This window comes from Heptranchias perlo, chromosome 16 (genome assembly GCF_035084215.1).
Source record: "Heptranchias perlo isolate sHepPer1 chromosome 16, sHepPer1.hap1, whole genome shotgun sequence".
Lineage (NCBI taxonomy): Eukaryota > Metazoa > Chordata > Chondrichthyes > Hexanchiformes > Hexanchidae > Heptranchias > Heptranchias perlo.
This window is the reverse complement of record NC_090340.1, coordinates 32,134,870-32,160,480: the sequence shown is the minus strand read 5'-3', so window position 1 is coordinate 32,160,480 and position 25,611 is coordinate 32,134,870. Positions and strand designations below refer to the sequence as shown.

The 25,611-nt window shown below is 38.1% G+C and overlaps 1 protein-coding gene across 1 annotated transcript in view; it reads left to right on the top strand.

Moving 5' to 3' along the window:
* cyld (cylindromatosis (turban tumor syndrome)) overlaps positions 1–9,326 on the top strand; it is a 48,270-nt gene extending 38,944 nt beyond the window's left edge. Inside the window, exons 15-17 of the mRNA XM_067997895.1 lie at positions 1,243–1,361; positions 4,145–4,361; positions 7,617–9,326. Coding sequence (XP_067853996.1) covers positions 1,243–1,361; positions 4,145–4,361; positions 7,617–7,801 — 521 coding nt within the window. The 3' untranslated portion in view covers positions 7,802–9,326. The remainder of the gene's footprint in view (positions 1–1,242; positions 1,362–4,144; positions 4,362–7,616) is intronic.
* Positions 9,327–25,611: the final 16,285 nt, after the last annotated feature.

The window sequence follows — 25,611 nt, the reverse complement described above, 5'->3', positions numbered from 1 at the left end:
GAAGTGGTGACATTAGCTGTAAATCTACCATTACTGTAGGTACCCATGTTTGATATGTCATTGGTTTATTGAGAAAACTAATGGCATATCCACAACCATGATATGTAGCTGAGACAGATGTCTTCCACTGAAACAATAGTTTTTGTTAAAATGAACTAATACCACAATTATTCCTTTCCTGCTAGTAGTTGTAATGAATTAAGTGAAACATGTACCCGACTTAACTTTTTCCTCGTCAGTAGACAGTGATTCTGACTCTACTGACAGCCACTTGGTATCTCTCCTAAGTGGCTTGCCTTCATCTGTAAATCTACAAGATTGTTGGCAGGCTATTCCACAAAAACAGCTTGCACTTTTAGAGCAATCCTCGCATAACAGGATTACCAACTTAGGGTGAAAGGGCTTTAGAAAGTTTTTGAAGGCAGAGGAGAAAGAAAGTGAAACAAAGTTGTTTTACGAGAGAGTTCCAAAGTAGTTGGAAGATCTGTCTCCAGTGGTGGAGCAGAAGACACAGAACAAGTAGTAGTCTGGAGTCGGAAGAATAGAAGGTGCACGTGGGGACATAAGGCTGGACAAGATCACTCATAGAATGCAAACATTGCTTACCACCAGATTTAGCCCGAGAAGTTAATGGAGTCGGCGCCTGAGATGTGTAGGTACTTGCACAAGGCAGAGGATGGATTTTCTTTTGCGTTGTTGAGCTGTTAAGAAATTGCGACTCATCCAGCATTTGGTGTCCAGCCTAATGTCCATGCATGTCCCTTGGTGATTTTTATTTTTTTCTCCCTCTAGCCCAGGCGCATTGAAGAAAGCTATTGTGGTTTCACCATCAATCCAGCTGAAATTAGTTCACTCAGCACACAACACAAATCTGGGACCTGAAAGCTGGTCTGTAACATTCAGTAACACGTCTCTCGGATACTTATTGACTGAGCTATTGGAGAGGGTGATGCCATTGTTTCCCACCCCCCCTCCCCCCTGTACTACCCAAGTTGCTAGTGTAGTGTACAGAATCATAGGACAGGTTAGTCAATTACTGACACAAAAACTTGGAAGAGGTTGTTGCAGGCACCTAATTCCTCAATCGGATTCACTGTTGCTCAGTAGAAATGAATGTGGATTTAAATTTTTGTATGCATCATTTTAAAGAGCACTGAAATATTAAAACTTTTATAATTGTCATTTTTATCAAAACAGTTTGAAGTATAGTACAACTTGCTGATAATTTTGTCTTTGTTTTAGCACCCAGGGACTGTCGTATCTGTGGAGGTCTTGCACTTTATGAATGCAAAGAATGTTATGATGATATTGATATCACTGCTGGAAAAATCCAGCAGTTCTGCAAAGCTTGTACTACCCAAGTAGGTATTTTTCTTAGTGGATTTTAGAAATTCTGTACCAGGATTTGAAACTCCACACTAACTAGAATATAACATCTGTTATCAGTTAAAGCTGAAGCTCATCCTAAGTTTCTCCTTGAAGAGCTGGTTATCACTATGTTTAGGATAATAGCAATATTTAAAATATATAATTCATAGGAACTTAAGAATTGCTAGATGAAAAAAGACCAAGATCCATCTAGTTCACCTTCTACCATCCTGGTAGTCGCATGATACAATGATAATGGAGCGCTTTGGGAATCATGGGTCCAAAGTCACCTGTTCCTCCCAAGTATGCCATACATACCACACGTCACATCTCAAAATTACCCATAAACTAAATCCCAAAATGTTGTTTTTGGAAAGAAATCTTATCGATTCATTCAAATGCAAATTAGATACTAACTGCTTCCACTGTCTTCCTAGGGAGCCTATTCCATAGATTGACCACTCACTTACTGAAATATTGTTTCTGCAGATTATTTCTCAATTTCTCAAGCCTTCAAGCACAGGCTTTGATTCTACTGTTCTGGACAAGGTGAAATAGTTTGTCATGGTCTAAATTATGTAGTTCTTTTAGAATCCTAAAAACAGCAATTGTATCGCCTCTTAACCTTCTCTTTTCCAGTGAGAACATGCCCAACTTATATAATCCCCCCCTTATAATCCATTCCTACCATCCCCTCAATCATTCTGGTTGCTCTCTTCTGCACCCTTTCAATAACTGCAATATCCTTGTGTACAGTTCTGGTCACCATAGTACAATATTCTAAGTTTAGTGGCACCAATGATTTATAAAGCGGCAGAATTACTCCACTATTTCTGCTCAATATTGTCCTTTTTAATACATCCCAACCTCTGATTTGCTTTACTCACTGCCACCGAGCATTGCTGCAATTTATTGTCAATCAGGACCCCCAGATTGCTTTAATTTTTTTTGCACATTATTTTCTTTCCATTTAAGTAATAGTCCCTTCCTGAATTTTTTTTTTGTCCCCATGTGAATTCAGTCGAGTAGTTGTGATGTGATGCACGAGTGGTGGTTCACACACCTGGTGTGAAGCAGCAGCAGAACCCCAAAGTGTATTAACTCACTAGCTGCTATCTATTGTGTATAATTAAAATAGATTCTTTTTTACTTTTTGCATCATTATGCAATAGACAGACTTCCATTTTGTGGGTGCCACCATCCATTTTGGGGGTGCCACAATGTGGGTAAAAGATCTTAAAACTGCATGTGACATAGGGTATGAAAATGTTTGGCAGCATCTTGCCAATTAATAAACTGTTTATATTATTATGGCCTTTTTGAGAAAAGAGGACCCAGAAATGGTAATGTTATTGTTTAATTCTTGCTGTATTTGGGACAAAAAGTATGTTCTTACCTTTGAATTTCTTTCATTTTGCAAGAATTGATTTTCTGCAGAATGTTTGTTTATAAAAGTAACAGATGGAGTTATGATCCTCTTCACTGTTATCTACCATGGACACATTGTGAACTTTTTTATTAAAATATATTAAATCCAAAATTAATTTGAATTAATACCATTAATTAATGAATGTTTTGGAATGAGTATCGGGATAGATAGAAAAGATGTTTACTGTAGATACCTGGACACAGTTTTGAAATCCAGAATAATTGCATTTAGCTATTGGCCCCATTACTGATCAGTGAATGCCATCAGGATAATATGTCTGAGACTTGAGTGAACATTTATTTGGCTGCCGTCAACCCTACACATCAGCCTTGCTAGCCCAGATGTAAACTGTATCTAATCTCTTAAATATCCCAGTGTTATTTGGTTTGTCATGTTACCTTGTTTGTTGACTATTTGTTGCAAAACATTACAACAAAAGCATTGCAGAAAAATTGCATGAAGTACATTTACAAATCCTGAACTGAGAACCTTTTTATGTGCTGTACCCAAAATTCTAACTGGTTAAAATGATTCCCTTTAGCCAACTGATATGTTCCAATGATGACTGAAAGGGAAAATTAAGTTCTTGTACTCTGTATATTCTTTGGTGAAGGGGGCATGCAGATGCTCTACTCTTGAACCTCTGATAGTGTCACTCAGGCATGCAAGAATGGGCCATGGTGATCCCATCAGATTGTTTTTTTAATTCCTTCCTTCTCCATGTGAAGACACTTGATACTCCCAGCCTAAAATATGTTCTGACTGAACAAGATTGGCCATTTGCTAGATGGGGAATTGCATCATAGATGCAACTTAACATAGATTGAGCATTATATATTCTTGAGTTAAATTAATTTATATTCATTTATAAAGTCCCTATAGTTATGTTATGTTACTGAACTAGTTATGTTACTGGACTCCAGTAATCCAGAGACTACACGTTCAAATCCCACTATGGCAGTTTGAGAATTTGAATTCAGTTTGAAAAATTGGGAAATAAAAAAACTAGTATCAATAAAAGTGACCGTGAAGCTGTCAGATTGTTATAAAAACCCAACCGGTTCACTAATGTCCTTTAGGGAAGGAAAACTGCCTTTCTTACCCGTTTAGCCTATATGCGACTCCAGTCTCACACCAAGGTGGTTGACTCTTAACTGCCCTCTGAAGCGGCCTGGCAAGCCACTCAGTTGCATCAAAATTAATTTGGGCATTAAATGCTGGCCTTGCCAACTATGCCCAAATTAATTTTTTAAAAGTATTTGAACTGTTGGCTGCTCAAACCCTGCACCTTGCAGAATATTGTATTAGTGTCTTAAGTTTTCACTGATGCAATCTGCTTTGTTCCAGGTACATCTCCATCCTAAGAGAGAAGGACATAAGCAGAGAAAAGTGACTCTACCAGAACAGATGGCTGACTATGCCTGGAGGCGGCATTGTGTGCCCAGACAGAAGATGAAACTGTTTGCTGTGCTCTGTATAGAGACTAGTCACTATGTGGCTTTTGTCAAATATGGCCCAGATGACTCGGCCTGGTTATTTTTTGACAGCATGGCAGATCGGGATGGTACGGTGAAATTTTTATGACCTGCACTTCTTTTGTGCCTTTACTCGTTCATGCTGTTTGTGTGTTGTCTGTCATTGTGCTGGAAACCAGGATGGGTGCCCAGAGGTATTCTGTGTAGCAAATTATAATGGCAGTTTAGCACTAAAGTTTTATTTGAGTTAAATGCAATCTACAAATGAGGTTCATTCTTCTGTTATTGTATCATCCGTTTAGTTGTAGTTTTATATTTCATGGGCAATTTAATTACAATGCAAAGGAATGCTAACTGCTAAAATCATTGTGTCTAGGTAACTGAAGTTTCTCCAATAGCACTTTGAGCAATTTGAATATACTAAAGTACATTAGAAAAGAGCAACTGGTAACAGATGGCTAAGGACGTGCAATATGGTAGTAACCTATCACGAAGTTCAGTCAATACTGTAAATGCAAGAAATGCTTGAACATTTTGGCCCAGATTTTGCTGAAAAGATAATAGCATCTGAACGACGCGCAGATCGGCCATCAACTTGCGGCGAGGAGATAACCTGTGAATTGCGAATTGCCACGAGCTGCTGGCCGGTTTACGTCGCTCCGCCATTAGCTTTGTGAAAACGGCATCTCTCACTTAACCTCCCTGTGAGTTTTGTGAAGTTGCTGCATTTGCGCATTAATTGGCCATTAAACTCACCACAAAGTTAAGTCTAGTAATTAACAGCGTAGGTACCCTTTTAACGACGTGATAATTGTAATGACTGCCAATCAACCTAACTTGCCCAAAAAGTGAACAATTGTAAGTGTGGAATCTCATTCCTTCAGGTTGTGAATTGTTGGAGATTTTTAAAAAGTCAAATTTTTTAAAAAAAATGTTCTTTTCATTCCTGTCTCTTTCTTTTTCTCTTAATCCAATCTTTCTTTCCCTCTATTTCTCTTTTCTGTACCTGATTTGACATTGAATTCACCCACTCTAATTCACCCTCCTTCTCAGTCCTTCCTTTGTTTATTTCTCAATCCTTTTAATCTCATTGGTTAAGGAGATACACTGTCCTGTTGTTTGCCAAGGTCCTCGCTGTGCCGTTATCAGCTCGCACTTCCAGTAATTTTGTGGGCAAAAATTTTAAAACCTAATCGTGCACGACCAAGTCTAACTAATGGGGCACGCCACGAGATGCCCCGATCCAGCAAAATCTGGGCCATTATCACAGCAACCAAATCCCAGGATGCTGCTGCCTTGAAATGTTCCTGAATCTGTTCTTTAAGTAAATTCTGAGGTAGCAGATTTGAGCAACAAGCCGCTGCATAACTCAAATTACTGTTACATGAACTTTTATTTCAGTGAGTGATGCAGGGAAATCAAATGCATTTAATATATTGCAGAGCATTTGTTATATGCACTTGTGTGTGCACGTATGCAAAGCAGAATGCTTTGGAAAACAACGAGCTTGACTGTCTCCCATTTCAGGCTTAAGAATGACATTTTAGTTCTTTCTCATTCTTCCTTTACCACTCTGAAAGAAAGAGCTTACGTTTATATAGCATCTTTCAAGTCTTCAGGATGTTTCTAAGCTTCACAATCAAGGAAGTACTTTTGAAATGTAGTCATTGTTATAATGTAGGGAAATGCAACATCCAATTTGCACACAGCTAGGTCACACAAACAACAATGAGATAAATGACTCAATAATCTTGTTTTTGTAGAGTTGGTTGAGGGATATGTGTTGGCAGGATTCCACGAGAACTCCACTACTGTATTTCAAATGATACCATGGGATCTTTTACATCCACTTTAGAGAGCAGATGGGGCCTTGGTTTAATGTCTCATCCGAAAGACGGCACCTCCAGTGCGTTACTGAAAGTGTGCTACACTGTTGTAGTTGTAGCCTAGATTATGTGTTCAAGTCTTTGTCCATTAATTTATGATTTCTCACTAATTTAGCAACAGACTTTAAATGCCTTTTTGTTATCAGACTGGAGGCTTATTCTAAAGCTAGCTTCATACTTTTTTCAAGGATACATGTCAGGGCCTTGTACAGAATAAGCCACAGAGTGACGCCGACCATGTACTTCAAGTGCAAGCAACACATTTGACTTCTAAAAAATTATTTAAATTCAATTTAAGTTTTCACCAGTTTCAAGCTGACCACAGGGGACTGCTGGGGACTTACTGCAAAGTTACCTTGAATGGTCCAAAAGCAGTTTAAATAAATCCTTTTTATAAAAAATAAAAATAAACTGACCATCCAGAGTGTTGGTTTGCAAAATATAAAATCATTGCTGCATTGACTGTTCTCTTGGGGGAGAGAGAATTCTGGCAATGATTTATATCAAACATCTGAAAATGTCCAAACCCTAGTCACCCTTTCATGAACCTCTGGGTTCTTGCTGTGTTCATTTCATTATGTCCTTGAACTCTCATTTTGTGATCTAAATATTTGTAACATTTTATTAGATTTTTCATGGACCTTGATTCAGGATCAAAGGCCCATTCAGAAGATCCTTTCTAAAAATGTCATGCATGTACTTGTGTTATAACATGTTACTTTAATAGCAAAAACAATTTATCATATCACCAAACTATATTAGGAGTGTCCTCTCAGATCCTTCCTTTTAAAACTGCATAAGCTGGAAACCACATGCACATTTCCATTATAAATGCACTTACATGGGGACACGTCACCTCAATAACAGCACTTTCTTGTCTTTTCACCTGACTATAAATTAACTTCCTCTCAACAGGTTCAAGGGTCTCTTTGAAGGCAGGCATGTTGAGAACTGATATTCAGTGAATATCCTTGCTGACATAAAAAAAATGCATTGTAGCAGCCCACTGCCAAAATTCTATCCCTCCATTCACAGTTACACAATAATGCTGCTTTCATCAAGGTAATGTTAATTATGAAAGTGGATTTGTTTACTGAGTGTATAACCTAACCAGTTTCAAATCTTCTCTAAATGTTGATTTGTTCCTAAATAGTCATGCAGATGTGCTATTTTTATATTGGCAAGTAAGTGTAATGGGTGCTGAGTGAAATTCAAGTAGAGCTTTTTCTTAAAAAAAAAAATTGGTATTAATTTCAGGTTGAAGATTGTTTGTTTTTACATGTTTGTAATGTTCAAAAAGTGTTTAATTCCAATCGGCAATTAGGGATGGGCAATAAATGCTGGCCTCGCCAGCGACGCCCACATCCTGTGAACGAATTAAAAAAAAATATGATTTGTACAAAAAGTATTAGAAATAAGACTGTTGTTTGTCTGCTTAATTTGGATTTCTTTTTGTAGGTGGACAGAACGGCTACAACATCCCCCAAGTGACTCAATGTCCTGAGATAGGAGAATATTTAAAAATGTCACCAGAGGAACTACATGGATTGGATCCTAAAAGTATCCAAGGCTTTGCACGAAGGCTGCTATGTGATGCATACATGTGCATGTACCAGAGTCCGACTATGAGTTTGTACAAATAGACTGAACCCTTTAGTGCTTAAGAGACAACCCTGACAACTAATTTATTACACTTAAAGGAATGTCCGAGTTACATAAAATAAAGTGGGAACATTGCAGTAAAGTGTCTTGCACTGTAGAATATGTCTGGTATTTCTTAAGCGTCCACTAATTGACTGTAAAAGTAGGACTCCTTTTAAAGGCTGTTCTAAGTTGAATTAATAATGATGTGTAAATATACATTGAATTTTTTTCATTTAACTTTGAAAATGTGTATAGGTACTAATTTGTTGATGAATCCCGTACCTTTTATAGCTTTAATAGATCTTTCGTAGCAAACTGTTTTAGCACCCTACACATCATTGGAATAGTGTTAACTAATTGTAACATGCAAACGCCTAACTTGCCTGTTGTCTATTTGGCATATGTTGCTCACTGGCGATCTTGCATTCCAACGGGTATAGTGAACAAATTAAGTTCTTTTTATTGTCCGTCCCCATCTGTTAGCACAGTTTTCCAGGAGTCCCAGTTCTTTTCAATAGATCTCCATTAGTTTCTTTCTTGATGTTTTCCATTGTATTATGAACTTCTGCATCATTTACTTTACATTTTTGTGCACCTATAAACCTAATTGTAATTTTCTGGTAATTTCCAGAAAACTTAGTTGCACTGGAATAATGGTTTTTGTTTGAAAGTTGCTCATTTTCATTTTGAGCCTTGAGGGAGAAACTTTTGTCAGTAAAAAGCAGTGACACACTGCAGCCCTGATTTGAGTATATTTTTAGTATAATGTTCTTGTGTATGTCTTGCTATTCAGCTACACCAAGGCCTAACCAGTCAGATCCTTAAATTGGGTAACGCAGTAAAATTCAGTGATTATCTAATCATCACTGCGCACTGTTCGGGATACAGTTTTCCCCTCATATATTCTTCCACAGTGAAATCTGCATCTGAAGGAGACATTGATCAAAGGGAAGCTACTTCTGCATAAGATGTAAGGAAAAATAAGGCCAAGTGAATCTGCACTACCTTTTCTACCTTAGTTAAAGAATAGCGTTGGCATAAGGACTCTTTTTCACAAGATGGTGTGTGGCATAGTATGGACTTAACTCATTTTCTTTACTACTTTATCATTATATACATATGTATATATGAGTGGGTTCATCCTGATCATTGTGTTGTGATGCATTAGCTTTGAAAATCAATTTGCATTCAGTCTCAACTGGATCTGAAAGTATTACATGCATGGGGTCATTATAATTCTAAAAGATCTTCGGTTTGGTTTTGGATGAGCATGTTTAATTTATATTTTTATGAGAGTACTGTTGTATTGATATAGCACTTGAAAAGGAACAACTGGAATCAGTAAAGTACCTCTAGGATTAGTGTAGTGTTTTTTAAAGCTAGATGTCATGGGTTCACACCCCATAGCCTTCATAGTTGGAGTTTCAATAATTCTTGGTTTAGCTACTAAGTGAGGTGCTATGCACTGTCAGTACATTAGGAAAAATAAACGATGGATACTGATTGTTTCTGCTCCAAAGAGAATGGGCACCAGGCATTTTTGATTGTTTTTTTTCCTAACGAGACAGTTGCAATCTTCACCTTGGTGTTCCGATTCAGTATTGCCTATTGTGAGTTGAGCTGTGTGAAGCACAACCCTGGAGATGAATATTCTAGATGTGGAGAAGGGAGAACATGAGCAGGATTAAGACCAGAAGTCTGACCCGTACTGTTCTACTTACTGGATTGAAGCAGTTTGTGCAATGGAGGCAACTGAAAAGGAGAAAGAAACCACCTTAATTGTAATATACTTATCTTAGTCCATAAATGCTTGACTTCTTCCCTCCCCCTGCCCCATTCACTTTCAATATTTGTGTTTTATTTATTTTGTGTGTTTTCTAGAGAGGTTTTGACTTTAAGTGTGATAGAACACTTTTTTTTTACATTTAATCAGCCATTTGGAACTAATACAGCAAGGGAGCCATTGATCACCAATTTTATCAATGGAATATAATCTCAAATTAAAAATTCTAGCTACTGGTTCCAAATGGAATGTATTTTTTGCTGAAAACTTGAAGCAATCAAATTGCACAAGTGGAAAACATTTGTTTTAATTTAATCTCCTCTCCTCCCTTGAAAGATTCCCTCCCCCTGCACATGCAAGTCGTCAGTTTCATTCAGTTTCTTTCTCTTCTGATTTCTGTTTTATGCAGCATTTATTCCGCCCCCCCCCACCACCCATGACAGAATTTATTTATTTGCCATCCCTATAGAATCACCAGCACTTCTGTCTTTTTTGTTCTTTGTGGCTGGAGTGAAATTCATTTCAGGAGCTTAGAGTAATGTCCAATTAAGGCCAGTGTCGCTGCATACTGCATGGTATACTGAGTGGGAATTTTTAATTTCAAACTATGATGGGGGCAGACAAAAACCTCAGCTAGCAGAATCAACTTTTTTTCATGACTGAGGATGGGAGAAATGAAGGTGAACTTTACTCTAGATTGCAGAAATCTTGATCAAACTGGTCACACCATCAGCATCCAAACAGATCACTGGAATTAGTGAGTTGAAGAACACTCAGACTGTTGGAGATGCAAATATATCATGTACCTAGGGTCCATTCTCTAACACTCATTCGTTGGCCTCTGATTGTGATGTTTCGGCAACTCCTTGCTGCACTGCTATTTTGCTTTAATTTTTTAAGTTTGTTTATTATAACAATGTTCAAACTAACGAGAATTAACAAGATCAGTTTTTTCTTTAATTTTGCACTTTCTACAAGTCAGTTTCAAGTTGGTTCTTCATGGAAATTGGGCAACATGGCAGTTAATACATTGTTTTCTCCCCTCTAGCATCTCCTTTGCCTGTTGTCTGAACAGTCCTATGTGAAATACTTCAACTCTGTTCAGTGGCCCTCGGCACAAAAACTGCCCACTAATTGGCAAGCTCACTTGAGAGGTATAAAGGTAACCGATGTGTTAAGTGGGAAGGGGGGGGGCGGGGGACCGGGGGGACAGAACCCTACTGGTATAGTAGGGGGTGGCTTATTGTACCCTTTGAGACAGAAAACTTCAGTTTGCATTGGGCCATGATCTATCTGACCTGAAAGTGACTGCTATTGACACGGGATGACAAGCAGATCATGTGTTCATTCCTCAAAACTGATTCCCTTCACCTTGCATACAAATAAAAAAAACAATGTAAACTTCAAAAATAAGAAGTCTGTTTTTTGTACTTGATAGAAACACAATGCAACTTGGGCCACAGTTAAGTTCCACTTCTATATCATTTGAGAAGTAATTTCTTTACAGTGACACAGAAGTGACAGCATAATTGGAACCAGGTCCCAGTCATATTCAAGCGCAGTTCGAGAACCCTTGGAGAGGCTGTCTCACATCACTTGGCCTTGACACCATGTGGCGCGTAATTCCAGCGTGGTGCCAATCTGCATTTAAAAAGTGATCTCATAGGCACTTTATAAATTGAAAGTTTTTTTTTCTTGAGAACATGCGCAGTGTTCTGGGCACAAGAACAATTCCAGTCAGGCAGTATAAATCAGGTGTTGCTGGCTGTGAATTGATTTTGTAGCTTCCAATCTCAGACTGGTAACACAGTATAGTTGGCCTCAGACTCCATTCAGACCTTGCATTTCTTTTTAAATAGCTAGGTTCAGAATGGTGATACAGAACTGCTGCAGTATTGGAAAATGTGAAGCTGCATTTGAAGAGGTGAAACTGAATTTTGTTAAATTATTTTCTTAACTGTTTGTTTGGTTGTATTTATATACATTCTAGAGAAATAAAAAGAATTTGCATTTATATTGTACCTCATTACATCTCAGATATGTGCTAAAGCATCTCATATACAATTAATTTACTTAGATGTGCCTTTGGTATGTTCTTTGAATTTGCTCCCCAATGTGACTGTGCATGTAGCATATGTAACAACTGCATAAATACAGACCATGCATGCTGAAATTTTTCAATCTTATTGATATATCAGTTGATTTTTTTTTTTGAGTTCCTTTGTTGTAATGTACAGCTTTTAAGTTCTCAATTGGTGCACTCCTCAAACATTGTGACTGTTGGCCTGTTTTAATAACAGCTGGTTTATTTTTCTACCAAGGATCAGTAATTGCACACTTTTTTTTTGTTTGAGCATTGCATTAGGCTGTTGACAATGTTGTGATTTGCTCCTTCCATCACAGAACCAGGAATTAGGGCTGCGAGATTGTTTTTATTTAAGTAAACTTGAGCTACTGATCCTGGTTAATTTTTTTGAAGTTTTAATGAAATATTTTTGTTAGGCAAAGTAGCTTTTGGTGATAATTTGGAGGTGCAAAACACACTGAACTTAAGGGCAATGGAGAAGGACTGTGTTCCAGATCTTACAGTAGATGATCTAAATGTTGATGCCTGGCATTTTTCAGCTGTATTGTATGAACACTGAATTCTGATAACTCGACATTGATCCTTGTTCCAACAGACATATATTAACATTAGCAGAATATGATTGTAAAGTCTATTTGGAGCAAAGTGGAATTTTTCATTTATTTTCTTGTGTGATTGCCTTCTGTACCAAGTGTTCAGATTAAAAATTAAAATATCTAAATTACTGAGAAATAATGTGTAATTTTGGCACTTTATAATGGAGTGTGTGAAGTGATTTTTTTTTTTGTTTGCATCAAGTATGTTCTTATTTGCTTTAAGAATGCAGTAACCTACTTTGAAACTATTTAATAATTTTGTGTAAACAAAATTTGATATACAATATATTGTATTCAAATCCAAAGGGGGTGAACTTTGAAAATTGTGCAATCATTTCCCAAAACATAGCTTGTCTGAAAAGTTGTAATTAAGCCTTAATTGAACAAAAAATTGAAGGAATTGATTCCTTTAGGAAATGGTGTACTTCAGGATTGGGTCTGTCAAATTTGTACATTTTCATTTGGTTGTGGTGATTTGATTTATGGCTCCACCTTCAGGGTTTTAGTTGAATTGCATTTTCTTGTTTCAAGAATGAGCTTTAATTAGGTTTTGCTATGTGCTTTTGATTTAAAACATTTTTAATAGTATTAGACGTTTGGAGATCAGAAGTCTACAAGTCAATAAACTATATTTACATTCCATAATTGCTCAATTGTCAATTTACATATGCAAGAAGAATATTGTAAGAACATCTGGGATTAATACCCTGACGAATGTTCATCAAAGACACCAGACAAATTCTTAACCCTTCACCATAACTCCTCATTTAAGGAATTATCTGGGGTTTACCACCCACTTTATGCCTAGAGTTAATGACACCTAAATTTGGCTTGCTGAATTGTCTTGTTTTAACTAGTTCAAATTATATTAGCATTTACAGTACCAAACTCTCATCAGGATCTGCACAAGCTACTGAATTAATGAATTAACACTTTTTTTGACAATTAGCAAAAAAGTTAGACTACACACACTTATTTATTAACCTTAGAATCATAGCACTTATTCAGTATTCAGATAATTAGTAAATATGATTAATTGAGAAAATGAATAAGGGGTTACAAAGCCAGCTCAGCTATGTCAAAGTAATTCAGCATTAACTGCATGCTGATCATAAGTTTACAACTGAGATCAGTGTCTGAGTATGATATAAAAATGGTGAAATGAATTTAACTTGTCAGCTCTCCAAGGAGCTTAACAGCATTAGATAGCCAGTTTATTGAATAGATTAAAGTCTATGTATGTTTAGTTAGCGCTGTTACCAGAACTTACTACAGCCTCCTCTGTATGATCCAGTGTGGATGAACTAGTTGCCTTGCCTTCCTCTGGGAGGACGGTGTTAGCCTTCTGAGACTTCAGAGTGATGAACCTCCGTCTGTAGGGGTGCTATCTGTTCCTTCTGGATTCTTCGCTCCATGGGTAAATTCACTTGCCACGGTGGTAGGGGTATCTGGCCTAGCTGGCTTAAATCTAACCTCCCTTGATCTCAGGGAAACTTGTACATTTAAATTTATATCTGCCATGTATCTGGCTAACCTGCATAATTTTGATCATTGTAATCCAAAATCCTGAGTATGAGATTCCAGAATGTTGCCTGATACACTCTAGGTTGTCAAAATCTCATGCATTCACAAGCTACTTCTTAATTTGGCACATAATGAGAAAACAGGGTTTTTTTTAAAAAGCATTTTGTGGGCTGGAGGGGGTGGTATGGTGCAATGGATTACATGGTGGCCTTTCACCCCTAGAAATAGTTCAAATACAGCCAGATTGAATGGTTGTAAATCTCCTTCAACTGTTGCCTGTAGAGATCCTATGTGAAACTCAACCCAGCTTGTAATCAGTAAACTGCTTCTAATTCAGCACTAATTGGATGATAATTCTTTTGAGGTTGACACAAATTGGGACCGAGTTGAGGGTCTTCACTCTGCATATAGTCATGTATATAATATGCTTTAGGGAAGTGTTGAATTTCCCAGTACAAATGGGGTAGAAATTGCTTGGAGTGGCGAACCAACACTCTTCACCGCTCCATAGATTTATACTAACCCACAAACTAACTGCGGTCTTCGGGCACTTCCTCGAATAGGAAGCAGAGAGGAGCCCAGTGTCCATTCAGTGACGCTAGGAACTCAGAAAAAGTGAGAGGATTACAGTCTCCCCCCGATCATCAGATCGCAGCATTTTTGACAGATGCATTCACTGTCTGCAGGCTTGCAGCGTTAAACCAGGAAGTGAAATATTTTAAATCAATGTAAAAAGTTATAGACAGTGGGTAGGATAAAAGGGGTAAGAAATAATTGAATTAAATAAGAGACAGAAGGGAAAAGTTTTTTTTTAAAGTTTTCAATGACCAAAAACTATTTAAAATGAGTAACGAGACTCCGTATTTTTAAAAAGTTAATTTTTAGTTGTTTGGCAGTCATTAAGACTTACCACGCTGTTAAAACTTAGTTTAGACCTGTATTTTTAAGCATACCTGTTTGGCGGTGTAATTAGTTACTTTACAGCTGGGCAGATAAGCAAGTTTGCACTTTTTTAATGATTTCCCTGATTGCAGTGTGTGATGGCCCTTTAATTCGAAGCTGTCATATCGCCGGCAAACCAGTAGGAGCACGTTCTGGATTTCCACCTTTCACGGCGCATGTGCGAATGCTGGAACTTGCTCCTTCATTTCGCCACTAAACAGAGTGCTGTTGAGCTCTCCGTTATTTCGCAAGCAATTTCTGTCCCAATATTTTGCTATGGGCAAAATTTAAGTCCATTACACCATTTTATGATGGGAGTAATTTTGTTCTTGGTTTTGAGATATAGTCTCATTAAGACTATTCTTCTCCCAAGGCTCTCTGCACACCAGATTTTGATTCCTATTGTTCTATGCTGCAAAGGTGGGGGTGGGTGTATGAATGACTGCATTGTTCTCCTTTTGCCCCGTGCTTAAACTTTTTTTGTAGTAGGTGATCGATTCCAATCAAATAGTGTTAGAGTAGATGGCAGTGACCGGGAACAAAGGATCTCCCTAATGAGGTAGATTCCCTGATCTGGCCAGTAGTGGAGTGCAGAGTGGAGCACTGGTTAGGAAATCACTGGCTGCAGCCCTTTGGCTTTCCATCCATTTAAATTAATTTCCTGTTTTTATTTCAGATTTCAGGCAGCTTCTTTTAAGTCTGAAATAAGAACAGGAAATACACAGCTCATTCATCACCATCTGAAAGAGAAAGAAAGATTAATGCTTTGGTTGTGACCCAGCTTTTTTTTTCAGGTACTATTGACCTGCTCTGCTTTTCCAACATTTTCGGTTTTACTTTTAATCCTTTAAGTAGTGTAGCTCACTGTTCACTCTGTCCCCATTCTCAACATCACAAATGTTTTTCACTGCACTAGAATGTATTCAGTGCAAATATTGCACTCTTGGGCTCTTGTAGCTGTGATTAACTCATTGTAAACATAAAATGTATTTCTCCTTAATAAATGATGACAACACTCTTAAAGCTGCTCATCCTAAATGTTTAGAAACTTGTGAGTTATATACTGGATCAGACATGATTTTGAAACATCACACATTAATAATTTATTTATCTAGATAGTTAACATTTGTCCTTGCCTTAATTGGAGTAAATATACCATTGTATCCTTTCATTTTCTATAGCCCTTTATCATGTTAAATATATAAAACAAGAAACAGCCTATCATCTACTTTACTTTGACTATCTTGCTTAATTAACATTTAACAGAATCAAACCTCTGTTAGTCAAAGGTTTAATTGCTCTTCCTTGGTGCTTCAAACTCAGTGCAATCACTGTGTGAGGGTGGTATGATGTAATTAAGTGACCAGTCATTCCAACTGTTACAGTTCAGAAACACTTATAACGATATGACTATTAGGGAAACTGAGGAGACTGGGATGCTTTTAGTGCTACATTTAGAGAAAATAAAATTCATTTGCATATTAAAAACGGGGATTGGATAATCGTGCTTTTATCTAATGCCAATAAACGTTCTTCGACTTCTAAAAAGAGCTTCAATGTTCTTTTTCTTGATACTGAACATTTCTGCGTGGAATGAATACCAGGCTTAGTTTAAGAACAAAGTGAAGAATTTGAATTAGTGCAATGCTATTATGCAGTTTCCATCGACATCCTTTAACGTCAACACTTTTGGTCCAGATTTCATATTACTACAACGTCATTTGCTCCAAACTTCTGTCTTTTTACCCTGGCATCTAATATTCTTATGAAGAAATAACTGTTTTAAACCATTTTATTCTGCACTACAGGCTTGGTCTAAAGAGTGCAGAATATCAACATTTTGAATCTCATCTGCACATGAATCTCAAGCTTTCAATAGCCATCAGGTTGCTCTACCAGTCCACAATGGCTGCAGGAAGCAGACTAAGGCTGCATTTATATTGCAAGTTTAGCATTGGTGCAAAGCAGTTTTGGTGCTGCGCATGCGCTCAACTTCAGTGTTGAGGTCTGAACTGGATTTATACTAGAGAGCAGTGAGGGAGTCTTTCTCTGATTTGTTTAGGGTGTTCGATTGTGCTCTTGATTCCAGATTCTGGCTGCATTTAGTGTGAAGTGAAACTGCTCTGCACTGATTGTACCGTGGCAGTGTAAATGCACCATAAATTACTGTCCCTGTATAGTCAGTAGTGAAAGGGTCAATCATTTCTTGTGTTCTATGGTATGCGCCCTCTGAAAATCTTTCAATTTAAAATTAAAAATGGTGTATTTTGATCAATTTTCATGTTTAATTGGAGGAAATTTTGATTCATCCAGGACTGGATGTCGGACAAGTGGTTTGACATCACCGAGGCATTGGAAAGTTTGAGGTGTGGTGGTGGTGAGGTAGAACTGGGTGTCGTCTGTGTACATGTGGAAACTGACGTATCTTCAGATAATGTTACCAAGGAGCAGCATGTAGATGAGGAAGAGGGAGCCAAGGATGGATCCTTAGGGGACTGAAGAGGTCACGGTGTGGGGGTGGGGAAGAGAAGCCATTGCTGCAGACCAGTCAAGAGAATGAGGAGGGATAGTGCACAATGGTCCCATAGGATGTCATTTGTGACTTAGATTAGGGGTGGAAATCTAATTGGAGAGATTCAAACAGAGTTGTGAGATTTGGGATGTGACAACACTTTCAAGGAGGAAAGCGAGATTGGAGATGGAGTGGCTGTTTGCAAGGACAGAAGGGTCAAGCAAGGTTTTTTAAGGAGGGTTGTAATGAGTGATTTTGATTGTGAAGGAACTATTTACAATATCAGCTCACATGGGGGGCTAGAAAGGAATGATGGGTGGTCAGCAATTTAGTGGGAATTAGGTCAAGACAGCAAGAGGTGGGTTTCATGGGCAAGATGAACTCAGAGGGGAGGGCATGAGGGGAGATAGGAGAGAAGCTAGAGAAAGATGAGGGATCAGTGTTAGGCAGAAGGAAGCCCGGGAGAAGGTTTGGCTCGGTGGATTTTGGGGGTGGGGGGGGTGGTTGGTGGTGGGTGTGGTGGCAGGGAAGCAGCAGAGGTAGCTGACTGTCTAAGTCACAGAGACAAAGAAGTTAATGAGCCCCTTGCACTAGTTGTTGGTGAGGGTGGAGGGGGCAGAGGAAAGGGGTTTAAGGAGATGGATGGTCGTGGACAAAAGAAGCCAGTGGTTATCTGTTCTCCAGGATGAACCTGGAGTAGTGGCAGTTTTGGCAGAGGAGAATGAGGCCCAAACGTGATTGATATGGTCCAGCCAGATCTGGTGATGGATGACTAAACTAAAATTTTAGTGCCCCAGCTTTACTACAAGTGAATCTAAATATGTACAATATGGAAATTCTTATAACTTGATACCAGATCTCATTCTGTCAGACATGACAAATATAACCACATGACCAGGACTATGAGTGGCATTTTCACGTCTACCATCTCATTTTATTTTCACTGGTAGGGACTGAGATAACACCAATGAATGAATAATGACTTATAACGTATGATATCATTTTTTGATGTTCATTAAAATTGCCTTGTTCCATAACACAAGTTATAGCATCTGTCAAGTGGATCACATCCCAATCTTTTCTGTCTAAATTCCCTCTATATTTGTAACAGTTGTGGGAATGACTGTTCTCAAGTATCAAAATCACAAACAAAGGCTGCTCTACAATTTTCATTAAGTGTTTGTCAGTAAAAGCTTTCTATATTTTTCAGTGATTTTTGTAAGTGCACGAGGCAAAATACATTAAGAGATACTGCTTTTCAAAGTAAAATATAATACCATCTGCTGGTGTGTTTTAAAGCTACAGATAGGACTCCCATCAGTACCTGTCTCAAAATCTGTGTGTTAGATGCTGAGATGAAGAATGGCATTAAATACAAGTGGATTTGGGAATGTTGTTTCATTACTTTTGTAATTTTGAGCAATACTGAAAGAAAGCCAACATCTATTATATCCGATAGAAAAGCTCATGAAATATTCATCACTTGCACTTTCCAAATTGTGCCTCTGAGGAAAGAGATGAAGGAATTATTAGCAAGCTAAATGAGTTACCATTTCACCTGAAATTTGCATTAGATAATGTACCAAAAACAAGTGTGAAGATTTAAAAGTCTGGAGTTAAGGTAAATGCAACAATTGGCACATTTTGCAGTGATGTTCATGTTTCACCTGGGGTGTATCATCTCTCACCTTGACAGAAGCAAAGTAGAGCCAATCATCAGTTAGACCACTTAATTTAACTAGGAGTACTGGTGCTTTTAAAGGGTACCATTGTCTGGTAAAAGTGACTTTGATTTTTCACACTGTTCCAAAACAGAACTGTTTACAGTGATGATAAAATTGTACCGTTGTACTTACCCTGGCAACACTTTAAACTTTGAAAAAGTAGGATATTTAAAAGTTATTACTAAAGTTTATGCTCCACTCAGCATAGAATCTGCAACAATGCAGACTTGTCTTACGAGACAATAGGATTGACACTCAGTTGAGTTCTTGGAGCATAGAATCCATGATTGTTGTTGCCGAAGTTCTACCTAAAAGAAAAACGCACCACAGTGAGCAACTATATCACTGAGGTTAGAGTACTATTTTTATTTTTGAATTTTCACAATAGCTAATATTTTATCATTTATAATACACGAACTTTCATTTATATAGTACCTTTTAACATGGAAAAACATCCCATTAGCTAATATCCTAAGTCATCTTGATTTTAATCTAATTTGTTTCATTCAATTCTTTTTGATAATGCTTGACATGGTCTAGCCAGATATGACTGTGGATGACAAGTGTGGTTAAGTGTGTGGTTCTCAGACTTTAGAAGACAAAAGTTGTACCAGAGGAATGGCAGAAGTGGGAGATGGTGCATGAATCAATTGGTGGTGATGAGGGCATTGAAGGCAGTAGCTAGGAAGCTTTTCAATAGCTCAACAGTGTTGGTGGTAATGTGACCGGTGAAGGGCATGTGAGAGAGAGTTTGAAAGCAAGTTGGCAAGGGAGTGGGGTTTTCCAGAGGTGCAGGGTGAGGTTAGTAGTACTGGAAGAAGATAGGAAGATGGAGATGAGGAAGTGATCAGAGATGACCTTATTGGTGATCGAAATCTCAGACATGGCAAGGGCATGTGCAATGAAAAAATTGAGACTACCCTTGGGTATAGGTAGGTATTTTATTGTATGCTCTTAATGTGTATTTTGATTAGAACTTCACCAATAAGTAGCATTCTCTTCAATGTTCATTGTAGATTCGTGTGCAGTTTGAACATGGTTACATTGTGCCACACATTTTCAGCTTTTCTATTTATGTGGTGTTTAACTTGAAGTAAAAAAGATTGTGCTGAATGAAATAATATAGAATCTGACATAAGTTGTCTTAAATTGATAGTTGAAAGTTTATACATAATCAATGAATTGCTGTCACTTGATGCTGATATAATTAAATTACCTTCACGTGATCAGTTTTATATATCCAATCTATCTTGTATTATTAGTCAATAAACTGTTCTGAATATTTTTCTACTGTTCTTGAAATCCAGTAATTAGACCATGGCATATAACTGAATGAGGTATGACATATTTATGTTTACACATTCAATTGTTGCTCGGTAACTTAAGTTGAGTTACTTGGGAAAGATAAAACTAAATTCCTTTCTGTGGCTTGCTTTCTATGTAATGGATATACAAGCAATTTATCTGATTAAGGAACAGAATAGTGGTAGATGTTTGGAGAGATAGTTTGTTCACACTCTACTAATGCACAGCACTCAGATTTCTGGATTAAGAAAGGAAGATTGGGGATGTAAATAATTCATCAGGAGCATCATGTGTGTCTGTGTTAATGAATGAATGTTTTCACAATCTGCTAATCCCTCAAATTCTGTGTAAAGTAGAGTAGTTTTTCTTTAAATTGTTCAAATGGCATAGGATTAAATGTTCTTTTTTAACAATACGATGACCGGAACAATTACTTTCCAAGAAATGCTGAGCACTTACTATTGTGGTGCAGGTTGAAAGCATATAGCAGATAAGTAACGACAGTGGTATCAGAAATGATAACACGGCAGCTTAACTTGTTATAGTGAGGCTATTTTGTATATTTACTTTTGTAATGGTATAAATACACAAACAATATGCAACAGTATATTTATTTTGAAGCACTATATGTGCAATATACATCACATGAAAGCTACCTCTGTTTCTGAATTAGGTACCACATTTTGTCAGAAATATGATTGGAGTAAAGTGGCCTGGCCAGAATGAGCACAGCTCTGTGTATAGTACACCACACAGCTGGATTCTTGTTTGTTTCAGTGTAAAGAAACTCAAAGTCTGTTCAGGCAGCTGTTTGGATTACCTACCAGTTCCCACTAAAATGCCAGAGATTGGTTTGCTACCACTGTTTTTGCTGACTGCACTTTCTTATTTCACAGTTCACATCATAATTAACAATCTTTCCAGAAGTTAAAAAGAAATGTAATTCTGCTACCAGGTATTTTCACAATTGGTTATCTATTATATATTAAATTCAGTTTTTGGGGCACATATTTGATTGAAAACTGGTTATAACTACCTGTTACTCCTGTAGGCGGTGCCGTATTTTCAATGTTAAAGGTGTCGTGCCTTGTGGTGCACATTAGCTGCTATTTTATCATTGAAGAATATTACCCTGAGGTCGCGCAATCTGATCAACAGGTCCCTATAAATCACGCAAAATGCGTTCAGAAAGAACCATCAGCCACCATTTCTCTCATGAATTGAAATTTCTAATATCCAAAATAAGAGTTTAAACAATATATTTTTAAAAAAATACATATTTCACAATAACATTAAATTTACCCATTTAAATTGCCTTTTGTTTCTTTATTAAAGTTTTTACTTGAAAACCTCAGCCTGTCTCAAAAGCCTGGGCTTCGATTGAATAATGTTGTCTCAAGTGTTAGAGCTTTTCTGAGCAGGTGCAGTTTTCAGAATTTCCCAGCCCGCAATCTGTGCAACAACAGGATTTGATGGGTAGAAATCAATCCTGTGAGGATCGGAGAGTTTTTTTGCTTTTTTCCAAAAGCAATGAAACAAAATTGGAGACTGAATTCTATGCCTGTTGGTTGGAAAGGGCCAAATGGCAGTTTGCGTTCCTTTCTCCTGGTACCCCTCCCCCACAAGGGTATTGGATCCTGCTCTGCTATGCAGGTGGGGTCCTTTTAAATTGCAGAGCGGGCATCGGGGCCTGACTACAATATTAACCTGATACCTGAGCCAAAGTGAAAGCTATTTTTTGTGCATGCTTAAATTTATTTTGAAACACTTTTCAGCTGTCACATAATTTGGCATCTCCATATCCTCCAACATTTCTAGTTTTGTTTGTCCTATTCAGAAATACTGTGTGAAGCGCAATATATTTTTTAAAAAACCTTCATTTGCTTGCTATCTATAACAGAAGTCAATGCAAGCTAATTTTGCTAGACCTCAGTGAAGCTGCAGCAGTCACTCGAGCACAACACAATGGGTAGTAAGCTGCTCCAAGTGGCGAACCAGCAGTGCTCGCCGCTCATTAGTTTAATTTCACCCACTGAGTTACCGCGTTCTTTTTGGCGGCAACTTCCTTCAACTGCGAGTTCAAATAACATCAGCGTTCTTTCCCGGGCTGTGTGAGTGGTGAAAGGATCCCTAAGGCCTCTCAACCAGGAAATGAAGTTCATAGACAAACAGCACAGGTTAAAAACCCGGATGTGCCCGATAAGGTATTATAAAATGACAGAGAAAGTGAAATAGAGAGGATAAGGTTAAAAGACTGAGATAAAAGACAAAAGGAAAAAGTAAAAATATAAAGTTAATTTTTAGTGCCAGAGAGATTGTTCGGCAATCATTAAGACTTTTTTTAGACTTAAAAAAACTGAGCGCACCAGTTTGTGGTGAGATTAGTTTGTTTCCAGCTGGGCAGGAGAGCAAATAGCCGCTGGTCCATTGATTGCAGCCAGGATATCCCTTTAAGGTGAAGCTGTCACATCGCGGCACACCTTAAAGAGTAAGTACCGGATTTCCGTGTTTGACTGCACATGTGCGGTTGCTGGAACTTGCTCTTCGATTTTGCCCTTAACGGTGAGTGCTGTTTGGCTCACTGTTACTTTGAAAGCAATTTCTGGGCCATTATTTCTAATTCCAGATAATGAGTTGTATCTCAGTAGCAAAACCACTGCTTATTTTGCCAGGACAAAGCTGTTGGGAAGTGGATCCAGGGCCCGAAGAGGCCCAGATAGGCAAGTTTTAAAACTTTTTTTTTTAAAGATCCTTTGTGGGCCAGGAGGAGCAGGAGTGCCCTATGCAGTAACCTTGGGCCTCTCCTGCCCCGGGCTTCTTTCCCTCTCCCCTGATCGTGATCAGTGTCTGATCCCCTCCTGGAGTTGTACCTTGGTGCCGGGGATCGTTCCCTCTGGTCCCCGGCGGCGGCCTCCTGCCATCCGATTTTAACAGCCGGACAGCCACTTCCCGCCGACTTCCAGGCTGTTTTGGTCAGGACGTGGGCCAGCGGTTTGCTAATAAGGCCTGGCCGTTCAAATTGGCTGGGCCTCCCCAGCCGCCACTCCCAGGTGGGCTGACTACTTGCTAGGCCGTGTTCCCATCCGGGACTTAAAATCAACCCCTATAACTTGTCTGCAGTTATTGTTGTAGTCTCCTACTTCATACTAAGTGAATAGTTTAAGACTGCGATACCACATAGTACATTTGCAAAATGAGTATTATTATAACAACACCATGAATAAGTAGTGTTTGCCAAAGTGAAAGCTGTTTTCTGTGCATGCTTAAATTTATTTTAAAACACTTTTCAGCTGCCACCTAATTTATATGGTGTCTCCATATCCTCCAGCATTCTTAATTTTGTTGTTTGTAATGTTCAGAAGTACTGTGAAGTGTAATATACTATAAAAACCCTCGTTTGCTATTTATAACAGAAGTCAATGCAAGCAAGCTAATTTTGCTAGACTCCTGTGAAACTGCAGCAGACACTTGATCACCATGTAATCTTTTTAATTCCAGCTAATGAGTTGTATCTCAGTAGCAAAACCACTGCTTATTTTATTGCAGAGTTCAACACATCCACTGTACTTGTCACTTAAAAGTAATCTTACTAACTAAAAGCATGGTTTCACTACTCTGCACGAAATGTGTGTAATACCAGACTTGAATGCAAAAGCCAACATGAACTCTATTGAGAGCTGACAGTGTCTGTAAGATCTACAGCTAGCTTCTGTTTGCTGTGCATGTGATAAAAATCCAACAGCTTCACTTTAAGAGCCAGAAGTAATGTGTGTTGCAAGTGTAATGTTTTGTGACTTGCCAGATCTCTTGATACCGGAGACGATATTTTTCAAGGGGTCATGTTACCACGCATGTCATTCGATAGAAAGGTGTTGCAGTTTATTAAAACTGCAGAGAGGTGCTTGCCACAAACATAAATGAGCCTGTAATGGTCCATATGCTTTGATTTTTATTGGGTGATCCCTCAAGGGTTTAAAGCTTGAGTGCAAATAACAATGCTTCAGCCCATCTGCTGGTGCATTATCAGCCCTGGTTAAATTCTCACATGCTCCGAGTAGCTGGCATATGTTGTGGCATAAAGATGTAAAAAAAAGTGTTATCAGCCAGCTGCTGTGTCAACAAATACTTTTCAGCTAGTCATTAACTTTCTCACACTGATCAGGGAATACTTTACCTAAAATGATTTTCTCTTGATGGAGTGAGTTTGAGGAGAAGGCAGGGGGAGGGAGCGGGGGGGAGGAAGATGAACTTTTGATACCATTCAGTGTCTGGTCTCCCTCTCACATGAGAAATTTCTTGAAAATTTTCACAGGAAATGTCTTCAGTCGTGTTCTGTTCTCGGCTCTGTTCTCCTTCAGGGAGTGTCTTCACATGCACTCATTGGAACTGTTTCAGCATTCTGTTCCCAATGTCATTATCAGGCTGCAGCAAGCCCGAGAACAGATCACAACACTTTTTATCTGACAGCAACATTTACAATTTTCTTCCATTTCAATGCATGCTAAGAACTGAAAAGCTTCTCGCACGGAGCAAAGGGTAAAAATTCAAAGAAGGTAACAGTGAATAAACGAGAAGTAATCATCTAAAGGTTACTTCAAATACTGAAAAGATGTGCTATACTCGCCTGCATTTTTATAACGTGGTTACAGAAGCAGTGAGCAAAGAGGAAATGGGGTTGAGGTGTAATTTCTTCAGTGTTGGTTCATTACTCCTGCCTCGTACTTAAGCTACATGTGAATGATTTACAAAATTGCCTACGTAACAATAGTCACTGCAGTTCCAAAAAAAATCCATTGTGAAGATTGAGATGTATTGATATGAAAAGGTGCTATATCGATGCAAAAAATATTATTATAGATAAAAGAAATCAAGAATAACAAAGTTAATGTAGTTGAAAAACTAACTGAGATGTTCCCGTGTGTCCTAAACCCTGTGTGCAGCGGTAAATCTTGTGAACCAGGAGGATTAAGTTACAGCCTGTCACAGATTCCTTGGTGACTGTTTGCGGCATGTTGTCTGTCTTGATAGTTTTGGGGGTTCCATTGTGTCTGAACAGTGCCGAATAGCATTCACTAATGGATTACTGGAGCATTAGAAATACTTCTATTGTCCTTCTGGAAATGTATCAGTGGTTTTATCTTAATTTTTCTACATTTATTATGCACAGTGCTGTTGATGAAATAAGAAACTATGGCTGTTATTTTCATACATGTCTCTATTCTAGATCACTGAGCCAATAACATGGGATTCAAAACCTACAATAGAAAAAGAAAAATTATAGCCTTTGTTTATTGCCTTCGATGTCCTGTCTCAAAACGTTGGGATCCAATGAAAATG